This window comes from Rhinatrema bivittatum, chromosome 2 (genome assembly GCF_901001135.1).
Source record: "Rhinatrema bivittatum chromosome 2, aRhiBiv1.1, whole genome shotgun sequence".
Classification (NCBI taxonomy): domain Eukaryota; kingdom Metazoa; phylum Chordata; class Amphibia; order Gymnophiona; family Rhinatrematidae; genus Rhinatrema; species Rhinatrema bivittatum.
In genome coordinates, this window is record NC_042616.1 from 190,941,792 (window position 1) to 190,968,311 (window position 26,520).

At 46.5% G+C, this 26,520-nt stretch overlaps 1 protein-coding gene across 4 annotated transcripts in view; it reads right to left on the reverse strand.

Moving 5' to 3' along the window:
* VWDE (von Willebrand factor D and EGF domains) overlaps positions 1-25,889 on the reverse strand; it is a 268,951-nt gene extending 243,062 nt beyond the window's left edge. For all 4 annotated transcript variants that reach the window (XM_029588981.1, XM_029588980.1, XM_029588982.1 and 1 more), the window contains exon 1: positions 25,709-25,889. In XM_029588981.1, coding sequence (XP_029444841.1) covers positions 25,709-25,787 — 79 coding nt within the window. In that variant the 5' untranslated portion in view covers positions 25,788-25,889. The remainder of the gene's footprint in view (positions 1-25,708) is intronic.
* Between the last annotated feature and the right edge of the window lie 631 nt (positions 25,890-26,520).

Below are 26,520 nucleotides of genomic sequence, written 5' to 3' on the forward strand. Positions count from 1 at the left end.
CATGATCATTACCACATGCGCGTTATTATGTCTGATAAGGAAGAGCTGAAGCTATGGTTCTAGTTCCTTAGAGATTTTAATGGTGTCTCAGCCTGGCTCCCTAGCCCGGTCAGCAGCAATGACCTTCAGTTATACTCTGACACATCAGGAGGCATTGGATTTGGTATCTATTTTAGGGGAGACTGGTGTGCATGCTGGCCCGACAGCTGGGCCGCCGGTGGCTTAACCAAGAACATCATATTTCTTGAGCTCTTTCCCATCATTGTTGCTGTACATATTTGGGGCACCGCCCTCAGCTGTCAATAGGTGGTGTTATGTTGTGACAATGCTGCAGTAGTTCAATCAATTAAAAAGTAGACTTCTAAGTGCCTCCTGGTGGCGGAGTTGCTGAGGGAATTCATTTTATGCTGCCTGCGTTTGAACACTGTGGCTCAGGCAAAACATGTTCCTGGAATGCATAATGAGATAGCTGACTCTCTTTCTAGTTGTAAGTGATCCCTGTTCAGGAAGTTGGTGATGCAAGCTGAGCCAAATGGCAGAGAGGTCCAAGAACAGTTTTGGTCCTTTGGAACTGGACAGTGCCTAAGATGCTGTGAAGATCACTTCCCATCCACGTGGAACTCATACATCCACAACTACAGCAAAGTGAAGGTGTTTCTCATTGCAAATCGCTGGTCCAGCCACCAGGTTCCAGAAGACCTCCGGATTAGCTACATAGTGCATGCCAAGTGGCAGGGACTGTCCAGGAATATGGTTCATTCGCACCTAGCAGCCCTAGCATTTTTCTCAAAGCTAGAAACGGGTCACATGGAGCAGCATTTCACAGTAAAATGGGTGATGCTCAGCTGGGTCAGAGAGCCCCTGCCTCAGTATGACACACGGAGACCACTAACCCATGATCTGCTGTTACGGTTGTGGCAAGTCCTGGCCACTGTAGCTATTGATAAGTTTGAGACCATGCTTTTCCGGGTTGCATTTGCGCTGACATTTTTCAGTGCATTGTGCGTCAGCAAGTTTACAGCTCCTTCGCACAAAACCCCACAGCTTTGTGGCTTACTGGGGGAGGATGTCAGCATTTCAAACAGCATCTTATACCTAAAACTGAGACAGTCAAAGACCGATCAGAGCGCTTCTGGCCAAGTCATCATGCTATCAGAGGTTAGAGGTGTGGAGCCATGTCTGGTAGCAGCAGTAACCCTATACTTAACCCTACACCCAAAAGGGGACGGTTTATTTTTGCTAGATTGCGATAAATCCCCTTTAACTCGCTGCCACTTTTCAGCAGTGTTCAAAAAAGCTCTAATGGAGGAGAGGCTTGAGAGTGAATGTCTTGGCACACAATAATTCTGCATTGGAGCCATTTCCAATGCTGCCACAACCAGTATCCCGCAGGCAGTGATACATTAGTGGGCCGATGAAGGTCTGGAGCATACGCGTCATACATTAGGTACAATAACAATTCCCCTGCGCTGGCGCCGGGTCGGGCATGTACCATGACCTAGTTTTCTTTTTCACTTGCAGCTGCTGTCTGCTGTTGCTCTGCATGGATCCTCGGCCACTCATTCATTACGCATGCTAAGAAAAGGGCCATGGAAAGGAAATTTGGTCATGACTTTAGGCTGTCGGGGAAAGGATGGACACTCAAATGGCTGGGTCAAGGAGGAATGCGATGGCACCAGCTGTGGCTCATGCTGCAGTCGAGAAGAGTGAACTCAACACCACCTGACTTGATCATCATACACCTTGGTGGCAATGACAGGAAAAGGCGTCGGCATTGCTCTGATGAACACGATCAGGGAAGACTTTAGCCGCCTAGCCTTCTCATGACCTTCCGCAAAGATCTGCTGGTCTGAGATCATCATACCCTGACATAGCTTGGTGGGGAAGGTACCATGCTAACTTCAAGTCAGTAGGTAGCTAAAATCATACAATGCCAGGATGGTTATCATTTGCGATATGAATAGGTGGATGGACATTGTGCAGAATTATATGCCCCGGACGATATATACTTGTCAAACTTGGGAAACGATATGTTCCTGCAAGCTATGCAGAGGTTAATCATCCATTTCATGCAAAAGCCATAGAGTCATCCTTTTGATGCAGAAGCTGTAGCCATTGTAGGGGGATTCCATCGTGTGCGAGCGGAAGGGTACTTCCATGCTTGCATGTGCCAGGCCCCTGTGGTGGCGGTGACTGAATCCAGGAAAGCATTTGTAAATGCAGAGCCATAGAAGGAAGCTGGGAGGTTCCAACTGTATGTGAGAGGCCTAAGGGCCCTCACTCATTTGCCACGGATAATCACTGTTGGGCCCGGGCTCCGGGCCTCGATGGATCAATAGCTGGATTGTGGGGAGTGTCTCCAACGGGACTTGCTTTGTGGCAGCCCAGGCCGAGATCCCATCCAGTGCTTGGCTGTCACAATACCTGTTCTGGGACCTCACAGCATGCAAGACCCCATGGCTCTGCTTGGGAGAAAACCAGAGTTAATAGTACCTGCCCAGCGGCAAATTTGTAAACATTATTGAACAGACTCGGCACATAAATTAAACTCCTCTGTTAGGGAGTTTAATAAACGGCTGCGGTCTTTGCATCCAAATTGTGTGTCATGTTTTCCTTGTATGTAATGGGTGGAGTCCAGCTAGAATGGGGTGGGGGCAGAATAGATCCAAAGGGTGTCTGGGCTGCCTGGTTAATGGGCGGCCCCCCAGCATGGATGTGTGGACACCGCGAGTAACTGGGCACCCAATGCACACGAGTGGGTGGCTGCCCCCACCATGAAAATGCAGAGGCATAGAAAGAAGCTGGGAGGTGCCAACTGTACATAAGAGGCCTAAGGGCCTCACTCGTTTGCCACAGATGATCAATGTCAGGCCCGGGCTCGGGGTCTTGACAGATCAATGGCTGGATCATGGGGAGGGGCTCCGGCCAGGCTTGCTTTGTGGCCCATCCGGTGCTTGGTGATCATGATGCCTGTTCCGGGGCTCACAGTGCGCGAGACCCCGCGGCTCCACTTGGGCAGAAACCAAAGTTAATAGCAACTGTCCAGCTGCAAATTTGTAAACATTAATGGCCAGACTTGGCACCTAAATTAGACTCTCCTGTTAGGGACTCTAAACAGCTGTGGTCTTTGCATCCAAATTATGTGTAGCATTTTCCTTGTGTGTAATGGGTGGAGTCCAGCTAGGCTGGGGTGGGGGCAGAATAGAGCCCAAGGGTGTCCGGAATGCCCAGTTAAAGAAGCAGGAACAGTCTCCCAGAACCATGGAAACAATGCTGAACTTAAGGAAACCAAACCAGAAGGAAAAGTACTGATTCATACAGATACACCTAGCATTCCTCTTGAAAAAATGGTTTTCCATCAAACCTAAGGAAATCCTAGACATGGAATGAAATCCAACAGATCATCTGTAGTGAACTCAGAGAACCGGGCAAGCCAGTTATAGACTGAAAATATTGAGAGAGTTTTCCCCTTCTGCAAATTCTCTATTTAATTATAAATTCTTCTAGCCCATAGATCCAAAAATCTTGTCCTCAGCAGAGGACATTTGTAATAAAAATACAGTTTGCAAAGAAAACACGTAGATGGATCGGTGTAAAACAAGGTTTTATTGAAGCTTGCCCGACTCTGGCCGAGTTTCGCTCAAAGAGCTGCCTCAGGGGCTTACAAGCCATTCGATTTGGCTTGAAATATCACAAAGTTAACACATAACGAAGTCAAAGAGGATAACACAGCAGATTCCTCTGAAATAATGTTCAAATCAGGTCCTAATGAACGCCAGACAGCCTGACAGCAGGGAGTTGTATTTTATGTATTAAGGTGAATTTTAATGCTTGGGGTGGGGGTTTTTTAGCTTTGTTTTCCCACGCCATTTTTTGGGCCGGTTTCATTTTTCCCCGTTTAGTTTTGTTCATTTTTCCAAAAAACTAAACGAGGAAAAACGAGCTTTACCCCGAAGCGTCCGACTCAAAAAACGGCCCGGTAGTAAAAAACGAAGCTCATCTCTATTCTATAGTACTAGAAACATTAATGTTGGCACCTAAGAAAGATTTAGGGAAAATGACTCATATTATGAAGGTCATGAAAACTATTGAGTATATGAAATATGCAAGCTCCAAACACCTTAAGTCAGCTTTTTATATTCTTACATTCCAAATGTTGCAAAACAGAAAAAAGAATATTCTGGAAAGAAGTGATGTACAGATACATGAAACTGAAATTAGAAATATTAGAACTAAACTCAGACAGGCACAGCGTTTGAGGTCAGGCCCTTGTAGTGACGTAAGGGCTGGACAGACAGGCAAAGCGTTTGAGGTCAGGCCCTTGTAGGGATGTACGGCCTGGACAGTGGACAGACTGGCACAGCGTTTTAGGTCAGGTACACATGCTGATATTATCTGGAGCATAGGAGGCAGTTGGAGATGCTGCAAGACTTTCAATTGCTTTTATTCATCGTGCCATTCACTAGGAAAATTTTGAAACCCAAGCAAAGGCATGTTTATTTTCAAAAACACTAGCATTTCCATCAACTCTGGTGCCAGCCTTGAGCGGTGAGGGCTCATGATATCCCCTGTCATTGAAAATACATGTTGACTGGGCACACTGGTTGGTGGACATGACAGATATCGCTGAGCCACTATGGCTAGGTGTGGCCAGAAGGTGGATTTTTGTGCCCAATATGCCAGCAGATCTGTCTGCATGTCCTCAGAGGGCTCTGAGAGATACCGTGTCACTGACGTTTGTGCTGGTGTCTCCTTTGCTTGGGTGGGCTGAGAGTCCTTCATGTCAGCTGCTTTCTCTCTAGCCTGTTCCAGAACAGATGATTTTTTATGGGCAACATGACTTTGGCGTACTGAAGTGGAGGAGGAAGAACTAGCTGTCGCTGACAGAGTGCTGCTCCCGCTTGGGCTAGCAGTACTCTCTCACTTGCCCGCTATTTCCTCCTCTGCTTCATGCCTAATCTGTCTCTGCCTATGGCGCTCTTGTTCACGGACTTTTACTAACAGGTCCTTCACCAATAGGAGACAATCGTACTGTAGGACAAGTTTCCCTTTCACACGGGGATCACAGACTGTGGCGAGCATGTATGTGTAGTCTTCTGTTAAAGGTCTTAATCTCTCTTGCACCTGCTTCTGCAAAACATCCAGACAATGCAGCACCTCTGCTGTCATTCCCTCTTCCTGTTTAAAGCCCTACAAATTTTCCTCCAGAAAATTAACTATAGGGATGATGTCAGCCAAGGTGGCACTTCTGGAACTCAGCTCCTCTGTGACATCCTTGAAGGGCTGCAGGATTTTTACCAGCTGACTCATGACTAACCAATCATGATGCCCTAGGGGGAGTATGCACACCTATGTCCATTGCCGCAGAAAGTTCATGAAGGGGTGTCTGCAGCTCCACTAACCTCTGCAGCATCATATAGGTGGAATTCCACCAGGTGGCAATGTCTTGAATGAGAAGCTTGTGAGGCATCTCCAAATCAATCTGCGTTTGTCGGAGAACCTGCCCTGCCTTCACGCTTCTGTGGAAGTGCGCTGCTATGTTCCTGTACTTGTGTATTAAGTCCTGCAGGTATTCATTCTCTTGGTGCTTGGACTCCAACCCCAGAGCTGACTTCACTACCAGGTGCAGAGTGTGTGCAAAACATTGGATGCTCTGAAAGCCCCAGTCTGATATTGCCTTTACCATGTTTGCACCATTGTCTGTGACAAAGTACCCTGCCTGAAGATTCCTGTCTCTCTGGTATAGCTTCCAGCCCGCCAGCATCTGTCTGATGCATGCTAGAATATTGGCTGAGGTATGGGCATCGTCCATCAGGTGGGTGTGCAGTAAAGCCCACCTCCACCCTGATACTTGTTCACTAATAGAGCTGCTGCCTGCCCCTGCCTCAGCCAGGTCCCACCAGTGTGCTGTCAGGGAGAGAGGTAAGAGTGTTCAGCATTCAGTGCGGTCCAGATATCACAGGTGAAATGCACACTCCCCTCAGCCTTAGCTAGCAGCACTTGGATGCGACTGCGACACTAGTTGTACAGGCTGGGAATGACTTTTCTGCTAAATGTGGTTCTGGAGGGGACTTTGTAATTTGGAACTAAGACCTTCAGTAAATGCTTGAAACCCACATTCTCCACTATCTGCAAGGGTTGGTCATCAAGGGCAATCATTTCCCTAATGCTCCTGGTTACAACTTTTGAGGCTGCCTGCCTCCTTCCCCAGGATAGTATTACCGAACACCATCCCATTTCCTCCATGGTGGGTTGTCGCTTCTGACACATGGCAGGTGGCTACTGGCTTGCCACCTGACTGCTAGAAGGGGCTGAGGGCGTGGGGTGACTCTGCTCCTTTTCAACTACTTTACGCTGCCTGGAAAAAGGGGTCCCCTGACTGGTACTGCCACCATCCCCAGATGGCAGTACTGTTGGGTGTTGCTTCTGCATATGATGCATCATGCCAAAATTAGTTAGATATCCCATTTGCTTGCCTCGGCTAATAGCCCTGGCACAGTAATTACACTGAGCAAAATGCGGGTCCTTCATTACTTTAAAGTGGCTCCAGATCGCAGATTTCTTCCATGATCCCTTCTCTATAGCCTTCGGTGTAGATGCTGGCACTGGAGCTGAAGTAGTGGGTGCACCCTGAGAAGCAATGCGAGGGGCATCAGTTACACTGTGCCTATGCTGACTGCTCTTCCACATCATCATCTGTTTCATCTCTCCCCTGCAGCACTGACGTGGAGGCTAAAACAGAATTAACTAATCCTCCTAAACCTTCTTCAGCTATTACGTCTTCAATTTCTGATGATGAGAATCCCACACAAGATGATTCTTCATCGGAATCAGAAGGAAACAGTGTCCGCGCTATATTTTCAATGCTGTCAAGTCTGCTGTCGCACTGCTGCTTTTGGGTCTCGCCCTTGTGTCTTACATGACTCAGCCTCCCCTTCCCTCACCTCCAAAACTACATGCATCATCTTTAAATTTCAGTTTTTTTCCACATGGAACTGCCTGCCCCTCCAGAGATTTTAGATTGGAACAGGTCCCTTTTTAACTTTAATGGGGGACTGGCTCTGCCTTTTGAAGTGCCTCCTCTGCCAGTCCCAATCACTCAACCACATCTAGCTTTCCCTGACATCATGGATTTAATGTCACTGCCTACTAGGGATTTCAATTAAAAGAATTATTTCCAAAAGAGGCTTACTGGGGATTCGGCTTCAAAGAGCACCACTGTCCCAATATATATGAGTCTGCAAAACTGCCCACAGGTGCAGTGCCTTGATGTATGCTACAACTTGGACCGCTGTGTATGTGCACACACCAAACTTGTAACTACAGAAGATGCCTACTGGGGATTTGGCTTCAAAGAGCACTGCTGTCCCAATATATGTGAGTCTGCAAAACTGCCTACAGGCTCACGATGCAGTGCCTGGATATACACTACAACTGGGACCGCTGTATGTGCAGACACCAAACTTGAAACTACAGAACAGGCCTACTGGGGATTTGGCTTCAAACAGCACTGCTGTCCCAATATATGTGAGTCTGGAAAACTGCCCACTGACGCCCAGTGCACTGCCTTGATGGCTTAAAAGAGCACTGCTGTCCCAATATATGCGAGTATGGAAAACTGCCCACTGACGCCTAGTGCACTGCCTTGTTGGCTTAAAAGAGCACTGCTGTCCCAATATATGCGAGTCTGGAAAACTGCCCACTGACACCCAGTGCACTCCCTTGTTGAGTTCAATTTAAAAAAACTGCAGTTAAAAAAAAAAGCCTGGCTTGCACAGCAGCAAAAACGACAAAATATCTTTTTCAATGGAAAATTCTATCAAACTAACTAGAAATTGAATATATCTCCCACCCAGAACACCCAAATCCTGCTTGCAACCTACCCCAGGGGGTAAACTAAACAGCAAAATGCCACTGCTAGCAACTTGTCTCAGTGGGAGAAACAGTTTGAGTTCAATTAAAAAAAAAAGTGCAGTTAAAAAAAAGCCTGGCTGACACAGCAGCACAAACGAAGAAATATCTTTTTTTTTTTTTCTTATTAAAAGTTTTATTGAATGAACATAATGATAACATTGTAAATGACAATAATGAACAATAAAGGAAAAGTCAACATGTCATCAATACAGTCTTACATGTAATGTTGTTATTATAAGCTTATGTTGCCATCCCCCCCCTCCACCCTCCCCCCCTCTTCCCATCCCCCTCCCCCCATGTGTGATCCATGCAAAATAAAAATAACGTATGTAACCATGGTATACGGTCTGAGTTAATACCTAAGACAATAACTGGTTCACCTATAGATATGCTAGTGAAAGACATGTGCATTATTGCTCTGGGTCAGTCCCTGCCCTTGTCTTTTGCCATTCTCTGTAGGGGTGCCACAGCCCCTGCCGTCGCTGCCCGTCCCGGGTGTTAGGATGTCCCATCTTCCCATGCATTAGATATAGTTTGTGTAGTCGAGAGGAGACCTGCCCCACTGGTATATGTCCCGCCTTCCTCCACACCAGGGCTATTTCACATTTGGCTGCGGCAAGAATAAACGATATCAGCTTCCCCTGGGCCACTGTCACATCATAGGGAAGGTTTAATAAAGTTTGTTCTGGAGTGAGGGTGACCTCTATCCCCAAGATGTCCCTGATTAGCTGGGTGACCCCAGACCAAAGAAGCTGTAAATAGGAGCAGGACCACCACATGTGATAGAACGTACCCTCCAAGCCACACCCCTTCCAGCAACGGTCACTGTATGTGTGATTAAATCTATGTATTTTAGCTGGCGTACAGTACCAGCGCAACAAAAGCTTATATCGGTTCTCAGCTAATTGGGAGTAGGGTAGGCCTCGTTTGGTGGAAAGAAAAATCTGGTCCCAGGTATCCTCCTCTAAAGGTCGCCCCAAATCCCTCTCCCAGGTCCTCATGAAAACTGGTTTTTGCTGTGGGTCTTTATTCAGATAATTGTAAACCTGGGAAATAGCTCGCCGCATAGTGTCAGCCTGGTCACACCAAGCCTCCATTTGTGTTCTGCCCAGGGCCAGTTCCCGTCCCACCGACTCAGTCATAAAAAAGTGTCAAATTTGTAAGTAAGGATACATGTCTAGCCCCGTGAGGTCATATTTGTCTTGTAAAGTGGAGAATGATATGAATCTATCCCCGTCCCAGAATTGCCCAAAGTGTGTAATGCCCTTTCCGTGCCACCGTTGAAAAGGGCCATGTGCTGCACCCACTGAGAAAAGGCGGTTCGTCCGGAGACAAGAGCTATAATAGTATCGCCTGTCTCCAGCCAGTTGTCTGCACCATTGGGACCACACCTGGAGAGTGGTCTGGGTTGAAGCCGCCAAGGTTCCCCAGGGCAGGAGTGTGTTCCTAGGCTGCCATATTACTGATTGAAGGGGGGTTCCACCATATAGGGCTTGCTCTATGCGCACCCACTGTTTTTGTTCCCCTTTGCGGTTCCAATCAAAAATAGCTCTAATTTGGGCCGCTGCATAATACCACTGTAGGTGGGGGACACTCAAACCTCCCCTTTCCTTTGGTCGATACATAACCCCTCTAGATACCCTAGGCGGACGCCTTTTCCAGATGTAGGAGAAGATCCGTCTCTGCCAACTAGTGAGCACTGCTTTGGGTATAAGAATGGGCAATGCTTGAAATAGGTATCCCAAACGGGGGAGAAGGTTCATTTTCACGGACGCTATGCGACCGAACCATGATAAATAAAGCCCGGACCACCTATCCAAATCCTTGAAGATTTGGTGTACAAGGGGTGGGTAATTAAGCTTGAAAAGATCTCTTGGATCCTTGCTAATATATACCCCTAGATACTTGAGTTTAGTGGGAGCCCATCGGAATTGAAATTGCGTTTGTAAAATCTCCAGCTCAGAGGTGGATAGTGTGACATTGAGCAGTTCAGATTTTTCAATATTAAGCTTGAAACCCGATACTGCTCCGAACTCACTAAGTTCCCCTAGAGCCCCCTGCAGGGAGGTGTGCGGGTCAGACAAGGTGAACAAGATGTCGTCTGCGAACAGAGACATCTTATATTCATTACCCTCAAGGTCTACACCATGGATCAAACAATTGTCGCGCACTCTGATGGCCATGGGTTCCAAAAATAAGGCAAACAACAATGGTGATAGGGGGCAACCCTGTCGCGTCCCTCTGTGGATTTGGAAAGCCTCTGAGTATACCCCATTAACTTTAACTCTGGCTGTAGGCATACTGTAGAGCTGCTGGATCCAGGTTAAGAACTTGTCCCCAAAATTCATGGCCTTTAAAGTGGAAAACAGGAAAGGCCAGTGCACCATGTCGAAGGCCTTTTCTGCGTCCACTGAAAGCAGAACCAGGGGCAGATGTTCTTTTCGGGCCCACCACATCAGGTCAGTAATTTTGCGGATGTTGTCGGCGGCCATCCGTCCCGGAATAAAGCCTGCCTGATCAGTGTGAACAAGCTTATTCATGACTCTATTCATTCTGTTCGCCAAAATTTTGGCTAATAATTTGAGATCAATATTAATGAGGGAAATGGGTCTGTATGACCCGCAGTGAGAGAAATCCCTCCCAGGCTTCCCCAGAATCGTAATCCCCGCCACATTAGAGCCGGGCCATAGCTGTCCGCCGTCCCTCAAAGAATTAAACAGCTCCCGCATGGGCTCCAACAGAGAAGTGGAAAATGTTTTATAAAACTGGGGAGTGAAGCCATCGAGACCAGGTGCTTTGTTAGCCTTGAGATCTCCTATAGCCTGCTGTATTTCAATGAGGGATATTTCCTGATCTAGCACTGCCCGCTCTTCCTCCGCTAAGGAGGGTAGTGTAAGAGAGTCCAAATATTCCTGAATCTGGTCCGAAGTGGCTCGCGTAGAAGCTGTATACAGATTTCCATAAAATTCCTGAAATCTGCTACGTATTGCTGGGGGGGATGTTAGAAGCTCCCCGGCAGTGTTTCTGATTGCTAATATTTGATTACGTGTTTGCTTTAACTTTAGAAACCGTGCCAAAAGTTTCCCCGAGCGATTGCCCCATTCATATTTGTCCACATTCAACAAAAACAATCGGGCAGCTAAGTCGGCCTCTGCTAACACCCTCAAGGCTTCCCTCAATCTCTGTAATTGGCTGTAAACACGTGTGGAGAGCGTTCTTTTATGCTCGTGTGCTAGATGCGTTATCTCCCCCATTATTCTTTGTTTCTCTTGTTGCTGTGATTTCTTAACATATGTGCCTCTAGAGATAAATCTACCCCTCAGCACCGCCTTCAAGCAGTCCCAGATCAGGGCTGGTTCCCCCTCATTGGTCCCTAAATACTCCTTGATAGCATCCCGTATTTGGTTGCAAAAAGTCTCATCACTTATCAAGGAATCATTTAATTTCCAGGATTGAAACCCTGTGGTGTCTGGAGTCAGTTTAATGTCCGCCGTGATGGATGCATGATCCGACCACGTGATTGGATTAATCGCTAAGGCACCCACCCGATTCATAAGTGACTTCTCCAGCAAAAAATAGTCTATGCGCGAATACGTTTGATGAGGAGATGAGAAAAACGTGTAGTCTCTGGACCTAGGATTCAACTGCCTCCATCCATCTACTAGATTCCATTTTGACATCAAAGATTTCAACCCCTTCCGATGGACTTTAGTACCCTCATGCCCGCCCCCTGAAGTATCCAGGCTGGGATCCAAAATCAAGTTAAAATCACCCACAACAATTATCGCACCCTCCCCTTCCCTGTCCAACAGAGCACACAGCTGTTGATAGAAGCCCTTCTGATCGGTATTGGGCGTGTATATATTCAGCAGGGTGAAAGTGGTGCCCTGATATTCAAAACAGACCAGGAGATATCTGCCCTTGTCATCACCTATGTGCCTACGTACTATAAAATCATGTCCCTGTCTGAAGAGTGTACAGACGCCTGTATATTTGGCCGCCTGATTAGCAGCTGAGAAGTATTTATGGGAGAACTGGGGCCAGTTAAGGAGATGTTCGTAACGCTTCTTTAAATGCGTTTCTTGCAGGCAGATCACCATTGCCCTCTGATCCAAAATTTCTTGTCTAAGCAACTGCCTTTTGCGGGGGGTTTGCATCCCTTTAACGTTAAGAGAGAAAAGTCGGAGCGTCATCATAAAATAGTACGGGGTACCTTGTCTACCTGGCCCCTCACATGTCTAGGCGTTCTACGGGCTGCCTGCAGAGTTCGGCACCGACGTCTAGGCTCTGTTAGGATTATGTATCTGTAGGTGTATGAGAAATGCACAGATGTCTGGTAAACACAGTAAATCTTACCCAGGTCAACCATCCCTTGTTTCACACTACCCGTACCCTCCCCCCCTCCCCTTCCCTTCCCCATTCTTATTCCCTCCTGCATGAGCCAACTCAATGTGGCTCGTCAGAAGAGGCTGTGAGATCGGTGAAATCATAATGGCAGTAAACCATACTCCGGTAATGCCTTCAACCCTTTATGTAACCCTCACCCCTCACTTTGAACCTGTGAGAGCTAATATAAACATTTAAGAACAAAGATAAGCTATTATCCCCTTCAACTGTAACATTGATATATGTAAATCCAGCTGGGCATGGCAAATATTAATTCATTCATATCTACCGATCGCCACCCGGCTGAATAACCTCCAACAATAGAGAGTGTTCACTATCTTTTGATGCAATCCTTCAGTGCCCCTCCGGACGCGTAGATCCGCTGTTGTTCCTTCGCAGTCTACGACCGCCGTTCTCCACCCATTGCCAGCGTGGCCGCTCCGGTCCCTCCCGCTGTGGCAATGGCGCAGGTATTTTGACCGGGAACCCGGCGGAAGACAAGATGGCCGCCGCATCTACCACACTGTTGGCTTTTGTTGTAATGCCTTTGATAGTGACTGCAATGCCCACCGGGAACAGCCATCTGTACCTCATATTTTCCTGCCTCATCACAGTAGTCACTGGTTGGTATTCCTGTCGCCTTTTCAGTGTGAGGGGGGACAGATCAGTGAAGACTGAGATTTGATGGGATTCCCACTCCCATGATTTCTGCTTTCGCGCCACTGATAGCACTCGCTCCTTTAGCGGGAAGCGAAGAAAGCAGGCAATGATGTCCCGCGGCTGATTGCCGGCTCGGGGTCCCAGTGTGCGGTGCGCACGCTCGATGTCCACAGCCTCAGGGTTATCCGTTTGCCCTCCATTCTGTTCCTGGGCCAAAAAAAAATTGCACAAACGTCGAACCACTGCCGCACAATCCCCATATTGCTCTGTCTCTGGGACACCCCGGAACCGAAGGTTGCACCTTCGGTTCCTATTCTCCAAGTCTTCAAGCTTGGCTGAAAGTTCCACTGTTGATTGATGCAGAGACATGCCCTGTTGTTGAAGTCTGTCTATCTTAATGGCTTGGCCCTCCAGCCTCACGTCGCAATCATCGACCCTCCGACCTATGTCTGCCATTTCCTCCCGGATCTCCGCCATTTTATCCATCATTTCTCGTTTGTTATTCTTCATGTCCTGGCGCAAGTCCTGAAACCATTGCCGAAATTCGGTTCTAGTAGGCATGAGCGACTCAGGATTTTGCTGTACTTCTGCGGCCTCTCCATCGGGGTCGTTTTCGATATCCATCGGCGCTGCCGTGTCACCCGACATGGAGGCCCCAGATCCTTCGTCCCCCTTGTTATAGGAAAACTGCCTTAAATCGGTGCCTTTTTTTTTGGATGCCATGGAGGTATGGAAGATCCGTGTCGTTTATTGCAAGTTGTGGTCAGCTAGGTGAAGGATGGATGCTGATTAAGCTAGTTGTTCGCGCTAGGCTCCCCGGAGCTCCGTGGTCAGGCTGCCATTCAAGCTCGTGACGTCACCGTCTCAGAAATATCTTTTTCAATGAAAAATTCTATCAAAGTAGCTAGCAATTGAATACATATTTGAGACACTCAGACTAGCTCTGAGTAAAGCCACTTCCCCGGACCACCCCCACAAAGAAAGAGCATGGCACGCTGCGTGCTTAAGGTATAAATAGTATAGCGTCTTCAGGAACAGCGTCACAGAGCACTAAGTGAGAGCGGCGATTAGCTCTGACAGGTTGCATTCTCGTCTTCTTGCCAACCTGTCTGACCCACTCTATCACAGGGCTGTGAGGTCACTTATGACTCACAGGAAAGGGCTGGTTTTTGCTATGGATACTCCCACATGGCCTTCTATTTCAAATGGCCTCTAAGAAATCACTGCGAACCAAAAGAATGAAACTAATATGATATGTTTTATTTGTGGGGGATCGCCATGCGTTTCGCGAACCCATGAATACAACTAATAGGGACTTATGCGTTGCGGATTGCACATTCGTTGAAAATGAATACACATCTCTAGGTTTCAGCTCTCTCAGTGTTTTGACTTTATAAAAAGCAGTCTTCAGAGCTTTCTGAATCTGGGCTTTTAGCAATAGATTGGAATCCAGATGAATTCCAAGATATTTTATCATAGAATATTTTGGAATTAAAATTTTATTTATCTGAAAAGTGAATGGAATTTTTCTTATTGATGAATGGCTAATCCATAGCTCTTCTGTTTTATTCATTTTATGTAACAGTCTATTTAGTGTCATCCAATATTTTACTGCTTGTAGGCATGCAAACACAGAACTAACTGAAGGAGAGGCCTCTGTAGTAAAAGGAAACAGAAGCTGAATGTCATCAGCATAAAAAGAAAACTGAACTCCAAAGCGGTTCTGTCAGAGTTAGTGTATAAATAATGAACACGGCTGCTGAGAATGCAGAAACCTTCGCTGCTTAGTGGCATCCACATAGAGCAGAATGTCCAGCCCTTACTTGTTGGTATCTATCAGTTAGAAAAGATGAAAACCATTAACTGTCAGCTAGGCTGCTTTAGTTTCTGGCCATGGGTCTGCCCCTAGGTGAGAGATAAAGCTGAGCTGGACTTACTTATCTACTCAAGAGCCTGATATTTTAAAACAGAGCAGGGCTGTGCTGTACTTGGTAGTCACTCAGCTCTGACACTGAAGACAGATCTTTTCACTCGCCTACCTCCTGTGAATATTCAGCCATGATATACAGTGTTTGCAGGTCGATCTTTGAGCTGTCTTAAGATGTCAGAACCCTGATTCAAATCTCTGTTAAGTGCTTCTGTATAAATGGTCAAAATTCCAGAGACTTCAAAGTGTTTTATCTTGAACTGACTGTGTTGGCTCTAAAGTTGCTCTGCTTGGAATAAACTGCCTTGCTTCTAATATTGTTGGCTCTGTTTCCTGAGAGCATCAATTCCTGGCTCCCTCACAGTATATTTATTTTAATATAGTGGTTATGCAATGGTTATTTTATTTATCTGCTTCAATTACTATGTAGATTTAATGAACCTGATATCTGGCTATGGTCAGTAGTCGTCACTTAGCTGGATAAGTCACTTATCTGGCTAAGTTTTTAACTGGATTTATCAGGGGTAGTGAATAGGTGGATTATGGATGAGTTGAGTTAGCCAGATAACCTATCTGGCAAACATACGTTTATGTGGCTAACTAGCAGAGCTGCACAGCAGCTGAATATGCATCCCATTATGTTTTATTATTTATGTTTATGTACCCCTGTTTCATGGATATTTATTATGGTTTTAATTACTGTATATTTGTGTTGTGTATTGTTAACTATTGCAAATGTATGCTTATGTATTGCTGTTAACCATCTTGGATATATATGGATGTAAGCTAGAGAATATTTCAAAAAGTTTTCTCAGGACAATAATGAAATCTAAATACTCAAGGTCCAAAAAGACATTCTCTCCAGTGCTGTTAAAATTTCTTTATATAAGTTATTATACTATACTCCAATACTGCAGTCCTTCTATCTTAATTTTTTTATCTAAATTTTGTATCTAACTGAATGTGCTCATGCATAGGTCAACAATGCTAATGCTTATAAGCAGTGTTGGGCTATATTATTTAATTATCGCATATCTGTAATGTGATACTATCTAACAGTAATTCAACACACCAATGTAAAAGCCTTCACTGCCTTCATTGCTATTGCAATAACTCGAAAGAAAGCTCCATATAAATCACCAACAACTTATCTGTGATACTTCTGCTGGTAATAGTCCCCCATTTTGATTTCGCTTTCAAGTAGACCTCCTACATGGAACCATGGTTCACCAAATGCTTCATCAGGGATACTTAAATTGGAGTGAGTGATTTATATGGAGCTTTTTCCTGAGTTATTGCAATAGCAATGAAGGCAATGAAGCTTTCAAATTAGTGTGTTGAATCACTAGTAGCTAGTATCACATTACAAATATATGATAATTAAATAACATAGCTTAACACTGCCTATAAGCGTTAGCATTGTTGGCCTATGTATGAGCACATTCAGTTAGATAAAAAATGTAGATAGAAGAACCACCTTGGATGCCATTTTAGCAATAAAGTGTAGAAAATAATGATGATGCCCGTTGTTAATGTCTTATTTTTTGTAGTTTTTTAAATATGTGGTTGCCCTTTGAAGGAACAGATGACCAAAACTCTACCCCATGCTCAAATTTTAGCCAAAAAAAATGTTATGCAGTGGAAGGATGTGATTTAACATGGGCAAATATAACTAAGTCAGCCTTCAATCACCCTCAACAAACAAATAGCACAAGACATGGATAAATAAACACCCTGCTTGATACAAGAATACAGTGGAAAATAAAAGCCACCATTTGATTTGATAATCTAAGAAGGGAAATTAGGAGATAACCTACAAAAGGAAACAAAGTACCCAAGCTCTCCCTAAGTACACACTTCCTCAGTCTCACCCCCCTCCCCTTCCACCAGCATGGAGAGGAGCTACAGTGGTGGTGGCCTGAGGGCAAACCTCTTTTGGAGTCCTACTGCGCATCACTACAAGCAAGCTGCAGTCCTTTCTGAGAGTCTGTCATATCTGAGTGTAAACAAGGCATGCCAAAGCCTGCCAGTCCATATCCCCAAACCACAAAAGCAGCAGGGGTCAACCTGGTTGATGCCTGATCACAAGTGAGCCCTGGAGGCAACGAAAGGATCTGTAAGTATGTGGACCCTTTGGCCGAGGCGAGAGGTGGTACTGCCCAGGGGAGGAGCCCCAATGAGCCTCACCATCAGAAGGCGGAGTCTCGGCTGCGGGATGGAATACAGCAGAGGTAAAGAGTAGGAGGAGAGTGTGACCCCTGGAGGCAGGTCACAAGATGATAACACAGAAGTTGGTGGAAAACACAACTTCGAGGATAGGAGATAGGCAAGGAATATGGCACACCCGAGGAGTGGGAGGTGCTGAGCAAGGTTACAGTTACTGAAGAGTACACGGGGTCCATAGAGATGTTACTCAAGAGGGTTCCTCAGTGGTAGGTCATGGTAGTGGTCCGCAGAGTGGAGTACACTGGCGAGGGCTCCTCTGAAGATATCACGGCACGGGTCCGTCGAGCAGAGCGGATCCGGAAGGGCTCCTCATGGCAATGGTCCGCAGAGCGGGGTACACCAGAGGGGGTCCAAACGCGGATATTCCAGTCTAGGTCTGCAGCGTGGTTACTCACAGCGACAGGAGAAAAGGAAGAAGTTCCGAAGAAACCTCGGGAAGCAAGGCAGGCAGGAGTCCGGGTAACGGCCCTCCAAGGAGCGGATAGCCAAGAGACAAGGGGGGCCCCCCTAGGAGCAGGTATCCAATAGTCTTACACCACGGAAGCTGGAACCGGAACAGACGCTGAGTGAGAGTAGGTAGTTTTAACAGGATGAACTCGTTCCCAAGTCGTCAGCTGTCTGGGACGGTGAGTTAAGTATCGGAGCAGAGTGACGTCATCAGGTGGGGACGCCCCTGAGGTTCCCGCCATGACATGGTTAAAGCAGGTCGGGGAGCACGTGCACATGCCTAGGGAACCCCGCAGATAAGATGTCAGTCGGCAGCATCCTCGCTGCTCAGGTGGGCCTGGGAATGGAGGCCAGAGGCCTAGTGGTAGCTGGCAGAAGCCGCAGGTTCGCCCAATGGAGCCAAGGTAGCAAAAAAGGAGGTGAATAGTAGCGGTTGCAGCCGTCTGCGGCCGTGGAGCATAACAGTACCCCCCTTCTTAGGGCCCCCCCTGGAGGTTTGGGTTTTCTTGGGTGAGAAGTATGAAATTGCTTGATCAGTTCTTTATCGAGAATATTGGCTGCGGGCTCCGAGCTATTCTCTTCAGGTCCAAAGCCCTCCCTCGATATTAGATATTCCCATCATCTACCTCTTTTCCGTACATCCAGGACGTCCTGAACTTGGTATGTGATGTCCTCCTCAGATGCCAGAGGCTGCAGTTCAGGCGGCTTTTTGGAAAATTCGGATAGAATGAGAGGTTTCAGTAAGAGACGTGAAAGGCGTTATGAATTTTGAGTGATGTGGGCAGGCGAAGGCTGTATGTCACTGGGTCCTGATAACAAAGTACGGGGAATGGCCCAATGTACCTTGGAGCGAAGCGGACTGAAGGGAGTTTCAGACGAATAAATCGAGTACTAAGCCATACTTTATCACCAGGAGAGAATTGAGGAGCAGCTTGATGATTTCTTGGACTTCTGAGCAGCTCGTTGAATAAGTCGTTTAGTGTCGTCCCACAGTTGATGCAGTTCTTGGGCGGTGGCTTGCGCCACCGGAGAGGCCACTGTTAAAGATAGCGGAAGCGGAGGCAGGGGCTGACATCCATCTACCACTTGGAAGGGTGAAGACACAGTAGGTGCAGAGAGATGAGAATTGAGGGCAAATTCAGCCCAAGGTAGTAACTCGGATCAGTCATTTTGTTGTGAGTTCACGTATGCCCGGAGAAACTGCTTCAAGGTCTGATTTGTCCTTTCCATCTGACCATTGGCCTGTGGGTGGTAGGCCGACATGAGATCCAAGGCAATATCACATTTTTTACATAAGGCCCTCCAGAACATGGCCGTAAATTGCACTCCCCGGTTGGAGAGTATATGCCTCAGGAGTCCGTGGAGGTGGAATATATGGCGAATGAACAGTTTTGCCAATTCCGGTGCTGAAGGTAGGCCAGGCAGAGCCACAAAGTGAGCCATTTTTGAGAACTGGTCCACTGTGACACAAATGGTGTTATTGCCGCTGGAAGGAGGAAGGTCCACTATAAAATCAATGGCAATGTGAGTCCATGGTTCACTGGGCATGGGGAGTGGCTGCAAAAGACCCCAAGGATGGCTTCTGATGGGCACAGGTGGGACACGACTCCACATATGCTTGAGCATCCTTCTTCATGGTTGGCCACCAATAGAACCTCTGGAGTGAGGAAAGGGTTCTGGCTTGACCTGGGTGGCCCGGTAGTAGAGAATCTTGTGCCCATCGAAGGATCTTTCTACGAGTGGATGGGGAACCACCGTTCTCCCAAGTGGCACGGTGAATGTGGCGGAGAGAAGAGCCTTGTCTGAATCGATGATGTGACGCGGAACGTGACGCGGAACATCCGGGACATCCTCAGTGGTAAAGGAGCAGGAAAGAGCGTCAGCTCTAGTGTTCTTGTTGGCTGGCCAGTACCGTAGCATGAAATTGAACCGAGGAAAAAAGAGAGACCAACGGGCCTGCCGGTGGTTAAGGCATTGTGCATGATGCAGGTACTCGATGTTCTTGTAGTTGGTATATATGGTGACCTGGTGCTGAGCCCCCTTGAGCCAGGGACACCCGTCTTCAAAGGCAAGCTTAATTGCCAATAATTCTTTGTCCCAGATTCCATAATTGCACTCCACAGGTGAGAAGCGGCGAGAGAAGAATGAGCAGGGATCCAGGGTGTGACTGGCAGAATGCTGGCTCAGGACTGCACCAACTCCGTCATTGGATTTATTTATTTATTTATTTAAAATCTTTTCTATACCGTCGCTAAGTTATATACCATCGCAACGGTTTACATGTAGGCACATATTTAATGTAAGTAAAAGTGTACTATAGTACATTCTAACAGGTGCCGTCAAAGGTTCGGTTACAATATATCATTAGACAAAATAAATTTTAGAGAAGTGGGTCATGACCGAGTGTACTGAAAGTACTTTTACGGGTAAATTTATTCTACATAGTGTTATCAATATGCTAGCTGTGATGTGGGGTTCATAGATTACTCTACTGTATTGTCATAAGTACTGTGTGTCGGTGTTTATCTGCTTATTCCTGAATAATTTCTATTCTCCCGTCTCCTTGTAAAATGCCTGTTTAAAAAGCCATGTTTTTAAACTTTTCTTAAATGCCTTGAGATCACTTTGTAATCTGATCTCTGGAGGCATTGTGTTCCAAATTGTGGGTCCTGCTAATGATAAGGCCCTTTCCCTCAGTTGGGTTAGTCTTGCTGTTTTAACTGAAGGGATGGTTAGGAGTGCTTTATTTGCTGATCGAAGATTTCTGTGTGGGATGTGTACCCGTAATGCTGTGTTTAGCCAGTCTGATTTCTCATCATGAATTAGTTTATGGATGGTACATAGGGTTTTGTATTTAATTCTGTGTTCAATCGGTAACCAATGTAGTTCCGCTAGGGTTTCGGTTATGTAGTCCCTCCTCCTTTTTCCGGTTAGTATTCTAGCTGCTGTGTTCTGAAGTATTTGAAGTGGTCTTAAAGTAGTATTTGGTAGTCCTAGCAGCAGGGCATTACAGTAATCCGTGCTGGAGAAAATTAGTGCCTGTAGAATTGTTTGGAAATCATTTTGAGTTAGTAGTGGCTTTAGTTTTCTGAGTACCATGAGTTTTGCGTATCCTTCCTTTACTTTTAGTTATTTGTGCTGTTTTAGATTGATTTCAGGGTCCATTATTATTCCAAGGTTACGTACTTTTCCAGCTAGTTCAATTTTCTGGTTGTCTTTGAGGATTATTGAGGTTTGGCTGATTTCAGTATTTTTCCGTTCTAGGATGCGTCAACCTCGAAGATGAAGAGTCGTCTGGGATCCGGGTGGCGTAAGCAGGGTTTTTTAAGGAATGCATCCTTAAGTTTTTGAAAAGCCAACATGGCTTCGGGTGACCACTGTGAGGGGTTGGCTCCCTTGCGGGTCATAGCTGTGAGAGGGGTGGTCAATGTGGAATAGTGTGAAATGAATGATCGGTAATTAGTAAATCCCAGGAATCTACAGAGCGCCTTGAGGCCCCTTGAGACTCGAGGCGCCTTGAGACTCGAGACCACGTAACCGAGAAAACAGTCTCTTGTTCAAAGGAACATTTTTCTAGCTTGGCATACAAGCGATTGTCCCTTAGGCTCTGAAAGATGTTACAGACATCTCGGCAATGATTCTGGAGGTCTCAGGAGAATACTAGGATGTCATCCAAATATACTATGATGCACTGATAGAGCATGTCTCTGAATACGTCATTCATCATGTTCTGGAATACTGCTGGGGTGTTACAAAGGCCGAAAGGCATTACCAGGTATTCGAAGTGGCAGTTGCGGGTGTTAAAAGTGGTCTTCCATTCGTTGCCCTGGCATATTCGGACCAAATTGTAGGCCCCTCTCAGGTTCAATTTGGAGAATATTTTGGCCCCCTGGAGCCTGTCAAACAGTTCAGAGATTAGTGGCAAGGGGTATTGGTCTTTCTTGAGTAATTTCGTTTAAGCCACGGTAATCTATACACGGCCGGAGGGAACCATCCTTTTTCCCCACAAAAAAGAATCCCGTTCCTGCGGGAGACTTGGAAGGCTGAATGAAGCCTTTTGCCAGATTCCCTTGTATGTAGTCTGACATGGCCTTAGTTTCTGTTAGCGAAAGTGGGTACACCCTTCTGCAAGGAGGCTCTGAATTCGGAACCAAATTTATCGCACAATCAAAGGAGCGATGAGGTGGTAGGTTGTCCACAGACTTTTTCAAAAATATGTCAGCATACGTAGAATACTGCAGTGGGAGACCCAGAAGAGACAACGTGGTAGTTAAACAAGGCATGGGTGACATGACCTCCAAGCAATCCTTATGACAGGAGCTGCCCCATTGGGATAGTTGTAGTGTGCTCCAGTCGAATTGCGGAGTGTGAAGTTTCAACCACGGTAGTCCAAGAACCACTGGATGGATGGCCTTGTCCAGCACCAGAAAAGAGATGGTCTCTGTGTGCATGGAACCGGTATGTAGTCATATGGGAACTGTGGAGCAGGTAACTTCACCAGGTAAGGGCTCACCGTGGATAGAGGAGAGCAACAGCGGTGTGGGTGTGTGGACAGTGGGGATCCGGAGATGCTCCACCAGCTGTCGGAGGATAAAGTTACCACCAGCCCCAGAATCCACTAAGGCCATAGTGTGAAATTCCAGGGTACCTGAGTTGATGGAGACAGGTACGGTTAATGGAGGAGATGGTGACATCAGGCCTAGGAGAAGTCCTCTGGCAGAACCTAGGCCTGGGAGTTTCCCCAGACAAAGTGGGCAGGCTGGTACCGGATGTCCGGGCTGACCACAATATATACATAAGCCTGAGCTTAGGCGGCAACATTTTTCCTTCGAGGATAAGTGGCTGCGACCCATCTGCATCGGTTCCTCTTCATCAGTATCTTGCGGAGCTGTGGTCTTCATAGAAGGTGCTGGGTGGATGCGGGGGGTACCCGTAGACAACCTCTTGGGTGCTCTGGTCTCATGCGAGCGTTCACGAAGACGACAGTCAATGCGACCTGCGAGGTCCTTGAGGGCATCCAAGGAGTCAGGAAGTTCTCGAGTTGTTAGCTCATCTTTGATGCGCAAACTCAATCTCTCGAGGAAGATCGCACACAGGCAGCCCAAATCCCAGTGCAGCTCAGACACGAGGGTCCTAAACTCGATGACGTAGTCGGTGAGAGATCTGAAGCCTTGATGCAGGTGCAGTAGATTGGAACTGGTGATGGCTTTTCGAGCGGGATCATCAAAGACGGAGCGGAAAAGGACGAGGAAGCTCGGTAGATCCTGGAGGATTGGGTCCACTCGCTCCCACAGGGGTGACGCCCAGGTCAACGCTCGTCCCTCCAGAAAGGACAGTATGTATGTCGTCTTGGTAGCCACTTCAGGAAAGTTTGTGGGTTGTAAGGAAAAGTGCATGTTGCACTGATTCAAGAAGCCTCTACAGGACAAGGGGTCACCTGAAAAATGAGGAGGTGCCGGGAGGGGCACTGGTGGCCGGAATGAAGGTGTCTGTGGAGCTGGGCTCAGTTTGGCAGACATCTAGGCAGTGTCCAGCCGGTTATTTAAAGCATTTATGGCATTAGCCAAACTCTCCAAGGCTTTCTGCTGGTCTGAAATTCGCTGTGCCAGGCCAGGGATGGCCTAGAGGGCTGAGATCTGTGCCGGGTCCATGGACTTGGCAATCTGTTAGGATCTGTAAGTATGTGAACCCTTTGGCCGAGGCGAGTGGTGGTACTGCCCAGGGGAGGAGCCCCAATGAGCTTTGCCGTCGGGAGGCGGAGTCTCGGCTGCGGGATGGAACACAGCAGAGGTAGAGAGTAGGAGGAGAGAGTGACCCCTGGAGGCGGGTCACGAGATGACAACACAGAAGTTGGTGGAAGACACAACTTCAAGGATAGGAGATAGGCAAGGAATACGGCACACCCGAGGAGCGGGAGGTGCCGAGCAAGGTGGCAAGGGGGTTAGGAAGGGTGCTGTAATATGCAGCAGAGAAGGTTTGGGGATATTTTTGATGTGTGGTGACGGTTTGTGTTTAGGGGTGACTTTGATGTACAAGAGGTAATATTCCTAGTTCTCACCAAATACTTATTTATCTTGTCTGTCTGTCTTGACTAATTTGTAAGGTCTGTGGTAAAGGTACTGTCTCTTGTGAGTCTGTATAGCACTGTAGGAATCTTATAGCATTATAGAAATGAATGGTAGTAGCAGTAGTAGTCATCCTTCTGGTGCAGGGAGTGGGGAGAAGTTCACCATGCTAACCTGCTCTCTCTTCACATCCTGATTTTTCACTGCACACCAGTTAGCACAGGGGATTTACAGCAGCAGCATGCATGCCAAAACGTTAACACCTTGTGCAAGGCAAGTGCTAAATGTTGGTCTTGGGAGGTGCAGGATACAATAATGGCAGAGAGGACAGCATACCATGCTTTTCACATGTACCCACAAAAGTCCAGTCTACAAAAGACATTTATTAATTTACCTGCAGATAGGTGCAAGGTTTAGCACACTCCCAATAATGGCATACAACCCTGACATAGCATGCTCTATAAACCTTTACTGTATAGCATGTTACATTTAAGCACACACAAAAGGTGCTTCTTGTACACATTAACCTTTATTGATAGGCCCCAGGGTATCACCTGTGGCATCTTAATTGATTAAATTAAATTAAACAAAATGGCTCTCTCATAAGAACATAAGATATGCTGTGCTGGCTTAGTGCAAGGTCCATTGAACCCAGGATCCTGTCTCTGGCAGTGGTCAATCTAGGTCACAAGAACCCAACAGATCCCTTAGACATGGCAGGACAAGAGTGACTGGGGATTTGTCTGCACCATTTGTACTTAACCAGGGACAGGATAAGCTACTATTAATGGCAAGGGTCAGGGTTTAGGGAAGGCAGTGTTGGAGGTCGGTAGGAACCATTTCTTTGTTACTTTTTGTTCTAGTCTGTTTTCTTTCAGTTTTCTTTTTATTTCAATTCCATTGGAAAAAAATATATAAAATTAAACAGCAAAGCATTTTTGTATGTGTGCAGATCCCTCCTGCACAGCACAGTCACCACCACTCTGACATGTCCTTTCACAAAGCAGCCCTCTTCTGGTGAGATTAGGCATACTCCTATGTAGTGAGGTAGTTTGAATTTTAAACTAAAGCCATTTGTTCTTCAGTAGTAAAGAAGCAGATTATTTTGGGGGGGCTATCTTCCAGCTACCAGATTCTGAGAGGATAAGAGTAAATAAGGTCTGAGAAAATCAGTTAAATTAAACTGGAAAGTTTCCTCTGGTTCACAATAGAGAGAAGCAACACCACCAAGAACCACGGTGCTCAAACTGCAAGGAGAAAGGAAGGATAGCTTTTCTTATTTTGAATAATCATTACAGGAACTGACAGTGCTATTAACATAAGAAAATCAAATCACAAATAACTACAAAATCAACATTATAAAGAAGTCCCCTTGCAGAAACACCGTGCAGAATTAGAGTGTGATGGACTTCTTCAATAATGTGACTAAAGTTGTGACTAAAGTATTGCTTTATAATGCGCATTGCGCAATACATATCTGATTTACTTTACAATGCAAACACACATTTTCCAAGGACAAGTTGCATAACTTTTCTGGTTAAGACTAATTTCAATGTTCATTAAATAAGCTTATATTTCTAATTTTCAGGCACAGATTCTGATGAGGTCCTCACAGACAGAACTACTGCTGATGCTGAATGAAACCAGAGCAATACCTGTCAATAAAACGTGCAAAGCTGAAGAGCCTCAGAACTGTGTACAAAGACTGACAGGAGAGGTACCCACTCTTCTTTTATGGCGTTCTTTCAGAATTAACATTCCTTCTTTAAGGCACCTCACTAAAAACACCTATCTACGAAAAACTGCACTTTCAATTGAGAAACAAACGTAACCTGCTCCCCCCAGCTGTCCCCCCCTCCTCCAGGAAGAAAAGTTTCCTCCATGGTAATAATAATAACTGAGTAAACTATGCAAAAAGTTTATTATAGCACATAGAGCCCTTTAGAAATAGACCACGGTTAGGAAAACAAAACCTTGGCTTGCAATAAAGCGCTGGGTTTTGTACGTTTCTTCCTCTCTCTCCTCCCCACCAGCCCCAGCTGCTCGTTTAACCTACAAAAGCCCCTCTCTGAGCCGCGCTTACCTCGCTGACAGCCTGCAGCCTGCAGGCACAGCACCGCCACCCAGACGCTCAAAGTGCTCTTTCCAGCGCTGGCCGGCATGGCCAGGGTGACCCGGGGCAGGGCTTCCTTCGACGCAATTGGGAGGTCCTTTTATTCCGGTTTTTAAGTTCTCCTGCAATGCCCAGGCACGACTGCCCCGTGGGAGAGCAGGCGGGTGAAGTGCTGGGAGAGCCCAGCTAGGGCGGCCACCGGCGCTTTCACTGTCCCTTCCCGGGGAGGGCCCTCTTCTGGTAAGACGAGGCATAAGGAATAATGAGGCGAGTTTCACTTTAAACCCAGCCGACAGGAGCGGCTAATGTTTGGTGGCTGCCCTGTGACAGGACAGGAGGAAATAGGGTCTGAGGAAATCAAATAAACTGGACGGCTTCTCCCGCAGGAGACTCCATTCAGCGCTGGAACTGAAAGGGGAAAAGGAGGATTGTTGTTTTCAATAATCTTTAAAGAAATTGACAGAGCTTTTAACCTAAGAGAATCAAATCACAAATAATAACTAGAAAATCCACATTACAAAAATGGGCAATTCCAGAAACTCCATGCAGAATTAGCATATGATGGTTTTCTTCAATAATGTGCGCAAAGTTTGAAATTGTAAGCTTAATATGCACAAGACATACAGAGGTCAATATTCAAAAGCCCGCTGAGCAGCAAAGTTACCCGGATAATTTTAGGTGGGTAACTATTCCCGGATATTCAGTAGCAGTTATTCAGGCAAACTTGCCACCACATTTACTCGGATAAAATTATCCGGGTAATTTTGCTGTTCACCAGTCTT